Source organism: Trachymyrmex cornetzi, unplaced genomic scaffold, assembly GCF_001594075.2.
Source record: "Trachymyrmex cornetzi isolate Tcor2-1 unplaced genomic scaffold, Tcor1.1 scaffold788, whole genome shotgun sequence".
In the NCBI taxonomy this organism is placed as follows: Eukaryota; Metazoa; Arthropoda; class Insecta; order Hymenoptera; family Formicidae; genus Trachymyrmex; species Trachymyrmex cornetzi.
The window spans coordinates 64,785-77,025 of NW_017300122.1; the positions used below are offsets into that span (position 1 = coordinate 64,785).

Below are 12,241 nucleotides of genomic sequence, written 5' to 3' on the forward strand. Positions count from 1 at the left end.
TATGCAAACGTGTAAAATACAAAAGAAAGGAAGGAGCACTAAATTTTCTTGAATTTTAAAATATGAGAAGGCAGGAGAAGGGAAGAAAATGTATAGTCGTAATCTTCTAAGAAAATATCTTATAAACTTATCTTACCGAATTATCTTATCGAATATCTTATTTGAATTTTAAAACATGAAAAGGCAGGAGAAGAGAAGAAAATGTATAGGGCATCTTTGAATAGAAAATTAATTGAAAATATCTCACCGAAAATTATCTATATACGGAGCATATCTAAAAATTTAAATACAGATACAAAAATCTTAAAATAATTTTATCGGATCATTAAAAGAATTATGTAGAAATCTCAAACATGATGAGCAATGCTGCGAAAGCCGTTTTGACCGTCCTACATAATTAATTCTACACAATTTAATCATCCTACATAATTATTTTGATGGTTCAATGAAATTATTTTCAGATCTGTATCTAGGTAAATTTTTAGATATATTACTGTTCTTTTCGTAAGTTATTGTAAGGTTCTGTAGGTTATGAAAAAAATAAGTCATCTGTCATGAAATGTTTTCAAGTTGAATATTAAATTCATAAATTTTGTTTCAAGCTATGAATATCAAAAAGAAATTTCAATATTTTTTTGTAAGCGTGATATCGCCAACGCTGTATGTTTACTCACAATCACACGCGCAAAGAAGATATACCAGAAAGATAAAGAGACGCCGGAATCGCACGCGCGTTTAGACAGGCGTGCACCCGAATAGAGAAGCCGGAGAAAGCCGAGAAAAAAGGGAAGGGCTTTTGGAACCCACTCACACGCACGTGCACGCGTACAGGGCCCCTAGACGCGGCTTTTGTATCCATCTCATACGCACCATTGACCTCGAATGCGACGTCTGATAGAGCTTCTCTGAACCGCCTCAAAAATCAAGTTATCTCTATTCTCCGCGCATCGTGGCGTTTGGAATAAAATGTGCCGCGCTTTGCGCGATATACCGGAGAGACAAACAGGGAACGTCTTGCGTCTCGCACGCGCATATCCTTTGAGAAACAACTTGAAATCTACCGCAAATATCGAAAATGAGTAATTCGAAATGTAAATCAATCCATTTCTGTGCTTAATTTCAAAGTAAATAATATCCATATTAACGTATGTACTTATTATTATGAAATAATAAATTCTATCTTCTCTCTTTTTTAGTCAAACTTAATATATTTTCTTTAGTTAAATTGTTCAATTCCATTGTTTAATAAAATTATCGAAATATTGAGTAGGAGCAATGGCGAGAGAGAGAGAGAGACCTTTAGAAATAATTAAAAATAACTCGAATTGAAAAAATATAATTTGATATTATGAATTTAACAGTGCAAAAAATACAACAGTTGAGTCAACGCTCCTTGCTCTATTGATATACTCCTATATTTTTTCAAATTTATCATAGATTTACTCCAATCACAGGTAATTGACAACTGAGCGTTCGTTCAGTTGTGTCGTCAACCGTTGTAGGTTTTGAACTTAATCATTGGAAGTTTTCTTCGCGTTCATTAGATTATTTTTAGATCTAAAGGAATAGTCTATTTCAACGAAGAGAAAACTTACAACAGTTGCAAAATAAATGTTCTGCTGAATGCGGATAATAATCGTTACTACACAAAATATTTAAAGCGCTAGGCAAGATGTTCAGTTATCCATAATATTTCGATACGAGATGCATAAACGATTCGTCGAAATGGGAAGAGTTTAAATTAAACTCTGATTTTGTTTGAATAAATTGTATACGGCGTATGCAATTAGCATACGGAAAATATCAAGATCGATCACTACAATTTACTCACCGTAAATCTTCTGCACCAAACGCTCAGCCATTTAATGTCTCGTATGCGTTTTCCTCCGGGTAGCCTCAGGATAATGTCTGTGTAGTTGTATGCCTCCAATACTCGTGGATCGCTGTTGAAGAGGAAAGAAAGAAATGAGAGTAACATACCTAAAAGTAGTAACATAAAAAGGTTTAAACGTAACTGACATAGAATGTAATTGAAGCAATTATTTCCGAAAATCGCAAGTTCGTGAATCGGAACTCAGAACTGCTCGGGCAACAATAAAAACTGCAGTGCTTCTATTTCTGAAATTCAGCCATTTCTGACATTTACATATTTACATCACACTGTAATTAGATAAACTTGAACTGTTTTGTATGTTTTGTACTGTTCTCATATTTTTAGCGTATTCCATAAATCATTTAAATTTACGGGAGTTATATAGACTATTATCCCATTTGTTATAATGACAGATTCGATTGATTTTAGATGTTTCTTAGTATCGCCGACTTTGTGTGTCGTGCGAACGATCAAGCGAGCAAGGCTTTCCGAGGGGAAATGGACGAAGGCGAGTTGTGCACGCGGTCAGGGATGTAGAAGGCCGAAAAGAGCGCGGGTATAAGAGAGGTGGCGAGAGTGATGCGGAGCGAACGCGCGGCAGTCCGTAACCAAGGGATGAAATGAAATTCAAAGAGCCCGTTGTGCGCGTGGCCGTATATGAAAAGGGGTGACGGGGGGAAAGGGAAAGGTGAGGGATGGGGGGTGAAAAACAGAAGGAAGGCCGAACGAGCGAGTCGTTGCGCGGGAGAGTGCAGTTAATAAAACGGGAATTATACGCCAATCTCGTTCGGATTTCATCTGCGCGAGCACTTTATTACGTTTCTACTCGGCTGCTTCCTACCCACTTTAGTACACGTTCGAAAAATCGTGTGCAACGAGTATCGTTTTGGTATATACAAAACGCCGTATACACTGATAGCCTCATCTTTCCACATTGACCGCGACAGTCGGATTATCAATCTCACATAAAATTGCTTGCTTATCATTATATGGCACGAGCAATTTTATTGCTTACATCAAATGGTTTAATTAATTTTAATTAATTATGTTATTTTCTTCTACAAACTTACTGACTGTAGTTTACTTATATTGTTGTAAATCTCTATATGATCAATCAATTCTTTAAAAAAATACATGTTTTTCTCATATAATTATATATAAATATCGAAATAATATATGTCAAGATTAAAAATTGCCTAATTAATTTGTATTAATTACGCGTGCTACTTCCTTCTCTATAAATAACTCTTCTAGTTATGTTACTATAAATTATTACATAATTAAAAAAGAGATATACGCGTTTTCCCTCACAATATAATATTACAATATAATATCATAAATGTAAAAAATAAAATATCAGTTACCTGCCCTTATCAGTCTCGGGATAAGGTATAATGTAACCTTCGGGATTGGGTTGGCTGGTGTTGCCAACCCAGAAGTAAGCATCTGGGCCGGTGCCGTCGTAGCAAAATCCTTTTATGAATATCGTTGCATCATCAACGGCATATACTTTACCTTTGATGCCATGTGCGTACTCTTGTAGGGTTCCGATTAATTTACCATAATAATTAGGTCCGTTCCTGGCGTAACCTAAAAATAGAATTAACATAATTATAAAATGTTATCTCTCAGTACGATTAAAACACATACATATCATCTATCTGATTATTTTATCTTTACAAATAATATTTACTATTATGTTATCTATAATTCAGAATCTTTTTTGTCATTTACAGATATTTCACAAAAAATATATGAATTAAATATATGTAGTCCAACGTTTTTAACACTATTGATTAAAAATAAAAAAAATGAAATTAAATATTAAGAAATACTATTAATATAAAAATTAATATAAGGATTTGTACAACTCTTCTCTCTCTCTCTCTTCTCTCACATGAATAAAATAATTATATTAATAGTTCGCGCAAAAAAAACAAATTTTGGCATCATTATTTTCTATCTTCTTATTATTTTCCTCACTCGCGCACGTATACAGCCTGCTTTTTAACGTTATGATTGTTCGATTTAACTAAAGCTCCTTGAAAGATAGCTAAAGCGATTTGTGAATTTTGTCCAAACGAGCAACAAGCCGGGGATACCGAGGAGGAAGTACGCTTCACCCTCGTGATGTAGGTTGGACGCATCGCCGCCCCGATACAAAACCGATGCGATGCCGCCTCGACAGCGCAAAGGGAAGCCGGCGATTTACGACCGTAATCTGGAGAGCAGACCTGGTTGATGATCGCACTGTGCGCGTCTGGGAAGAATAAGTTTAAAAGCCGAAACGCGGGGAGGGAATACTCGGAAACTTAGCCAAATACGTCCGAAGGGTAATACTAGTAATAGAGATAAAGGCTCGATGCGGAAAGATGGAATGAAATTAACGGATTAGGGCTTAGCCCTTAATCCTTGGGGAATCGGCCGTGAAACACGCGCGGACTTAAAAACCGTCTCTCGTTATTGGTTCTCTCAATTCGATGTATCGAATATGAAAAGTGATCAGTTAAATAACTACAAGAATATAAAATGCGAAATTTACGAATGTGGAAAAAATATTCTGTTTGTTACAGAACGTTCCAAAAATGTATTTAACATCATCAAATCGACTAAAATATTTACACGGTATATTACATAATGCCCTAATTTTAGAAACAATAAAAGTTTTAGAACAAATAATAATAATAAAATATATGAATATTTGAAAAGATATCTTAAATATTTTCACATTTTTTCTTTTTCTTGAAACAAACATAAAGTTTTATAAAACATATATCTATACATAAAAATATAATACTAATAACTACAAATTTTACGTCGTACTTTAATCTTGATTTGATTTCTTTGAAAAATTGGTAATATAATAGGCGTTTTTCTAGCAAGGATATAGTGTAACGCAGGGAATTATTCTATCCTTAATATTGATAAATAACAAGAATGGAAAAATGCCCAGGATCTATTGTGATAATACACGGAGAGAATTTTCTTTTAAAATTTACCCTGAAAATATGGTGATTGTGGTACAATACAATATTTTAAAGATTTTTACCATGCACTTCAGTAAAATTGATCAAACTTATTTTATACTTTATTGTAGTTTTATTAATGAATGAGAGAGATTTATATTAAAATTCTTCGAAATACAATGTTGTCCCACGATTGTCATATTTTCAGGGTAAATTCTAAGAAAAAATTCTCTCCGTGTACTTTTGAGATTTTCACGGTATCTTCTTCACAAGTGCCAAAGAGTCTGGATACAATGTCTCACACATAGTTCACTTGACATCTCTCTTTTTATTTTTTTATTTTTATTTTTTTTTACTTTACTAGAGAGATGCCAAGCGGACTATGCCTCCACGTGATGCATCTTGGGTAACACCAAAATAGTCCGAAATGTAGTTATTTATGTTAAAACACTATGAAATAAATTACGATTGCGATATAAACAATAAATTACTAATTTTTAAACATAAAAGTGGTTATAACTCGGAAACGGCTTATTTCCAGACCTATGTTTATATAGCTTTTTTTCCCTTCTTTTTGGATTCCGAATTATCTCGAAATATTGCGAACGATTTTTCGGACACCCTGTATATATGTATATACAGGGTGAGCCAAAAGTCTGGATACACCCAAATATCTCATAACGATGCATTTTAGAAAAAAATATTTCTTACAAAAGTTGTAAGGCTTAAAAAGACGCATTCAACAAGTAGTTATTTAACCTGGAATGACGTTGTCAAGGTCAGATCAAGGTCAACATGAATTTTTTAAATGCAACCACCCTTTTTTTATTACATATTCTTGTAGCTTATTTCGAGAGCTTTCCAAAACACTATAATTAAATTCATTTTCATCAAGTACTTTGCGAGTTATAAGGCTTGGAAGTTACAGCACCGCCGACATTAATATTAAGGTGTCCAACCAACGATTTCATTTTTGCACTGAAAATTTCATGTAAAAATGAAAATAAGAGAAACAATCTCCAATGACCTGATCCTGAAAATAAGAGAAACAATCTCCAATGACCAAGGACATGATCCTGAACAACATTTAAGAGGTTTCAGCCGTCGGTCGGACATCTTGGGTAATGTTAGTGCCGACGGTACTGTAATTTTCAAGCCTTATAACTTGCAAAGTACTTAATGAAAATGAACTTAATTATAGTGTTTTGGAAAGCTCTCGAGATAAGCTACAAGAATATGTAATAAAAAAAGGGGGGGGGGGGTTCCATTAAAAAAATTTATGTTGACCTTGACCTGACCTTGACAACGCCATTCTAGGTTAAATAACTATTAATCGTTGAATGCGTTTTTTTAAGCTTTACAATTTTTGTAAGAAACATTTTTTTCTAAAATGCATCGTTTATGAGATATTTGAGTATATCCAGACTTTTGGCCCACCCTGTATATGCACATATATTGTATATAGGGAGGAGTTGGCTAAGTCATACCGACGGTTAAATCTCTATTATTATAGAAATTATTTTCTGAACAAAAATTTTTTTTTAAAGGTGACGACACAGACGTGACGCTAATAATATGACTTAAGTATTTAAGGTTATTTTCGTTTTGTCTTTGAGCGGTCCGTTTACGAATGACATTCAAAATTGATATTGTTCGATGTCTGATCTAAGTTTTCGTATAATTTACCTAAGATGCAATGTGAATAATTGAGGGGATGGACGGAATAAAAGCACAATTCTACTTAAGCCTTTTTTCCGGAGATTAGCTTTTTTTATATAATATTGATCGTAATATAGAAGTATTGTAACATGTAACTTCTTAAAGATACATAAATTCATTTGATACTGTATCTAATTTTTTATAATTAAATGCTAAGGTTGTGTCAAGGTTGGAAAAGTCGACTTAGCACAACCTTAGCGTTTTATTATAAAAAATTGCAACGTCATTATCAAATTATAAAAATTATTTATTATAAAAAGTAACGAAAAAGTAACGCTTCCCAATTCTGAAAATAACATACTAAAGTTGAGTAGTTGTATAATACTTGTCACTATAGTTTGTACATTATACCTACATTTAAGATAAAATAACATGATTGAGTAATGAATGATACTTTTGTAATTATTATATTTTGATATTTGTATAAGAGAAAAGTATAATGTCTATGTTTGTGTTGAGCTTTTTAAGATAATTTATTACAAATTATTTATAGAAATTATTTAAATAAATATTAAATAGAGACAACGAGCAATTAAGAGTCTTAATACGTGGTAGTTAATGCGATTATACTATTAACATATGTTTCAAATCGAGCCATCTTTAACAGTCTTGCATAATTACAATTCTTGATACACCATCAGGTAATCGTACGAAGAAGTAATAAAGTGCAGCATGGAAAGTCTCTCAGATTACCAAATCTAGAGTAACCGTCGGTTAGCTGTTTAAGTGCGAGCTAAAGCAAAGATATTATTAATAAGGAGGACAGTTATTAAAAAAAAAGGATAATAAATTATTATTATGGAGACTTATCTATACTGTACTCCCCATAACTGTACAATAAAATACAATAAGTTAAATTAAGATCGACACAACGGATAAAACCAGTACAAATTTCTTATAAGATATAATGCTCACAGTATCAAAAGCAGAGTCACGTATGTAAATGAGCGTTAAGAAATAAATATTATAAGTAAGGAAAAATAAAGTCTGGGGGAATAGAAGTCATTAAACTGGAAATCTATGTAAATAGACAAATAAGTGTTATGGTATATGGTAAAAAAAAATTACTTGTTGAATTTAAAAAAAATTTAGATCTTTCTTTGCAAAAACTAATAATTGTTTATTAGACGTATGATTTAGCAACGCAATGGTACAATTTAACAACCCGGTCTCTAAATTGTACCAAAAGCTACTTTTTAAAAATCTTAATTTAAATAATAGTTCAATGTTTATTTCCGTAAAAATGTTGTTTTATTTTATTAACAATAAACCATATTTTGATATAAGTACAGAAATATTCTAAGCTCTTCAATATTTTTGTTAAAATTTAAATATTAAGAGGTATGATATAAGCAACTTCCCCTTATATGTATATTATATGTATATAGACATCCGAAATTTAAACTATTATAGTTATAGTTCAGTAATCGCCATGCGAAAATTAAACCTTACATTGTTAATCCAAGAACTTTCCAACCTAATTACTACGTTAATAATTTTTTATATTTTATGATTGTATTTATGCCATATTATCTTTTAATTAAAATTTAAACTATTTCCTTTAAAACAGGCCTTAGTTAAACTGAATAGTTACCAATGATATAATATGATTTTTTAACAGACGCTACATATATATCTCTAGTACGTATGTATCATTAGATCTTAAAGGTTTGAAAAATAACAGTAAAAGAACTAACGGTTAAGTATGTAAAATTCATTTTCTTTATTCTTATGCACAGTATCTTTGACATGTGACAATAAGATAGAGAATAAAATATATCGTTACACTGTTTAATATTTTCATTTAAGGAGCGATGCATAGAAATCAAAATTTCCAAGTGTCAGATTGATTCTGACACTTGGAAGAAAAATTTGCTCCACGACGATCGTTTAAATGCCCATGTGGAATAAGTGACATGCAGTTGGCGTTTCTGTATTTAAAGTAGCGACCCGTTAGCGTCGTTGTAGCGCGTTAATTCGTCGCGGTGATTATGGATCCATTAGCGTGGCAGCCAACAAATAGCACGGTACAATCCAATAACCGTCGTGGCCCATAATAAAAGGGGAGGAACTAGGTTTAGGCACCAGTCGGGGGTAGTTTAGCCGGTGGGGCATTGTCGCGTGTATACACACATCTCCGCAACATTCGTGTGTACGGAGAGCTTCACAGGCACAGACGCGCGTGTTCACGGGATCCGCAAGGGCGGCTCGACACCCTCCCCCCATGCAGGACGCAGCAGATAGCGATCATTGCGTTCATTGTCGCATCACTGTAATATCCTCCTGTTATAGTAGGAGGGTTAGGGGTTAGGGCGGGTGAAGAAACGTTCACGGGAGTCCCCGTCGATGTCTGCGTGAAAGTACCGAACGGGGTGGACGATGAGAGAGGGTGGGATAAAAGCCTTCAGCGTCATTTCTAAAGACCGACATCAACGATGTCTCGATCGTCAACCTACTTCCGTGAAGCCGTCAACGTGGCGTAGCAAAGGATGCTCAAATTTGCGACTTCTAGTATCGTTTAGTATTAAATTGTAACAGTATTTTCAGAATAAACAAACGTCAGTGCTATCAATATTTTTGTTCAGCCTAAAAAATTACAGCCTAAAAAATTAATTCTAATAGAAATAAGATCAATCTGAATTTAATTTCAACACAAACTTAAAAACAGAGTTTAGATTACTATATACGGAGTGTTCCATAACATGTGAGCATAACTTCAGAAATAAATTCAAGATACAAAAATAATATAAAAAGTTCTTATAAACATTTGTTCTATCTGACCTTGTTTTCGAGTTTTCATATTTCATTAATTCTTGTTACAAACTGAGCTAGTGTAACGTTTTCATATATTTCTGTCTTTAAAAATATCAGTAAGACACAAAGATGCATGAAGATGTGTGAAGATACTGCGCTAGTTCATTTTGTAACGAGAATTAATAAAATATGCAAACGCTTGTAACTAAGAAACAAGGTCAGATAGAACAAACAGATATTTTCATGAACTTTTATGTTATTTTTGTGTGTGCATTAAAGTTAATCCACATTGGTAGAAACGGGCATTGAAGATTGATCTTTACACACTGATTTAAATTTATTGTGCAATTTTCCGAAAGACTCAAAGGACCGCGCGCTGTATTGGAACTTGAATTCGCTCAACATTCGGGATGAATATCGGCTTCGGGCGGTGCAGTGAGTTCGATGGTATGGCGAGCTATTAAATGACGAATCATATTCATGCACGAGCATGCTCGGTATCTTTTACGCCAGTAAAATCGGAAGTTTTAAACAAACAAGTTGGCCAATTTTATTCATATTCCGACCCGTGACATCAAAATATAAAAAAAATCTCAGTATATATACATATCTCTCTGCCATTTTGTTAGATAAAAGTTTTCTCGACCCGTGTTAATTTGAATCAAATCATTGCCTCTATTTATTTCAATGGATATTTGCGCCATTTGTCTTCAATATATACACATCTATATTTTTCGCGACAGCGAACAATTTAAAAAATACTTTTAACTCTCCGGAACTAACACTAAAGTCTGTAACTTAATTACTGATGCTGAATATAGGTATAAGGCTCCTATTTAGTTTATGTTAATTAAAAGACACTAATTAATTTCAAGAAACCAAAATAACAACATATCTCGTATAAAAGAATAAATATTTTCACGTACATATTATATGTTATAGCTTATAAATATGATTAACAAAAAATGACATGGCTTAAATAACTATAGTTCTTAAGGGGTAACGCCATTTTAGAGCTCGAAAAAAAGACGTGTTTTTGATAATTTTTTACGGAGAGACCACTTCTCGCCGAAGAGCCGGAAAAGTTTCTCCCACAATTTTCAATCTGGAACAAAAAACCAAAATTTTTTGAAAACTATGTATGATTGACTACAGAAGTACGTAGGGGTTTTTTGATATTTTGTCAATTTTTTTGTTATAAACAATATTTACGGTGAAATTTTTTTACAGAAAAATGAATTTCTTTTTCAGATAAGCGTTATTTTTTCAAAATTCAATATTTTCAAAATTCCCTACGTATTTCTGTTGCCAATCATATATAGCTTTCAAAAAATTTTTTTGTACGGTTTTTTGTTCCACATTGAAAATTGTGGGAAAAACTTTTGTTTAAAAATGTTAATTAAAACATTTTTTTATTTACTTCAGAACATGTATAATAAACTCCTATAAACAGATTTCCCATTTCCTTTATTGTATCTCCGTAAAAAATGATCAAAAACACATCTTTTTTTTTTTGAGCTCTAGAGTGGCGTTACCCCTTAAGTTATGTATCAAATAATTTTTAAGTATTTATATTAAAGATGTTCTGTGAGTACACATTTTTTATACACTATAACTAAAAAATCATTCCATACTATTATTCCCAGACAGCACACGACATCCATTGGACATCCAGACTTGGTTTCAATATGATCCAAACGTCCATAGACTTAGTACGAATGTTTTAAAAACGTACGTTATTCAACGTATTAAGTATGTTCACATTTGGACATTTTAAAAATATTCCAAAATTATCATCAAATACGAAATAAACAATTCCGAAGGTTGAGCATTTTCCATACACTAGATCTTGTTAGTGAAAATAACACATATTCAAGTATAAAATTTACAAAAGTTAATAAATAGACATAAATTATAAAAATTAATAAAAAGACATATGGTTAACAAAAAATAGCCTACACAATGATTAAAAATATTCATCTCATACAAAAAATTTTCTAAATCTGCTCGCAACGTGTTGCTTTCACTGACTTGACAAGTAAAAATTTTTTTAAGACCGCACGAGGAATTTCATTTTTGTTAGTATGTACGGACATTTTTTGAACGTCCCATAAACGTCTTTAGGACATCTGTGCTGTGATGAAAATTTTCCACGACGAAAAATCTACCCAGATAACCAAGCATGCGATATCCCACGACATCCTCACAAAATACCGTTACCATACTGTTACATGATAACTGGTACTGTGAAAGTACAGCGTATGATTTCCTAACCTGAAAATAGTCGTAATAACATTAAGATTAAATATTAGACAGTAACTGCCTGGATGTTCAGTTGAACTGCACAAATTTCTATTAGGACCATATTGAACAGATGTATCGTAATTATACATCCATGATTATATAGGTATTCGTGGATCATCGAAGTGTAGCGGTTTCCATACGATTTCAGAAAATATCAAGCATAGTGGATGGCGGTATGTAACCGGATAGGTGATCGCTTCGAAGCACTATGAAATTAGTTCCCGAATTCAGGGAAAAACGTTTTCTTTTTATTATAATTTTATGATGTGTATTATGGAATAAAGATATTAATCAATAATAATACTCATATAAGAATCATTTTGTCTTGATTGTGATCTAAAATTTGTTTCATGTATTAATTTGGTCCAGTTTTAGTCCATTGCGTCCTAAAATGGACGTTTTTAAAAAGTCCAAAATGGTAACACTGAATGTTTTTGAAACGTTTTTAAAATATCCATGGATCTAATCTGGATGTTTTTAATATGTCCAAAAAACGTCCAACATGTACGTTTTAAATACATTTTTAAAACATTACTATGCTGTCTGGGTTAAGCCATGTCTATACGAGGGGCACTACTTATATTTTGAGCCTTGGCAACACTGAGTGTTGTCAGGTGCCATCGGA

The 12,241-nt window shown here is 32.7% G+C and overlaps 1 protein-coding gene across 1 annotated transcript in view; it reads right to left on the minus strand.

The window, feature by feature from the left end:
• Nucleotides 1-1,816: 1,816 nt before the first annotated feature.
• LOC108768352 (protein Skeletor, isoforms B/C-like) overlaps nucleotides 1,817-12,241 on the minus strand; it is a 51,830-nt gene continuing 41,405 nt past the window's right edge. The window contains exons 3-4 of the mRNA XM_018518752.1: nucleotides 3,238-3,463; nucleotides 1,817-1,943 (exon numbers count right to left, since the gene is read on the minus strand). Of these exons, the coding sequence (XP_018374254.1) occupies nucleotides 1,817-1,943; nucleotides 3,238-3,463 (353 nt within the window). The remainder of the gene's footprint in view (nucleotides 1,944-3,237; nucleotides 3,464-12,241) is intronic.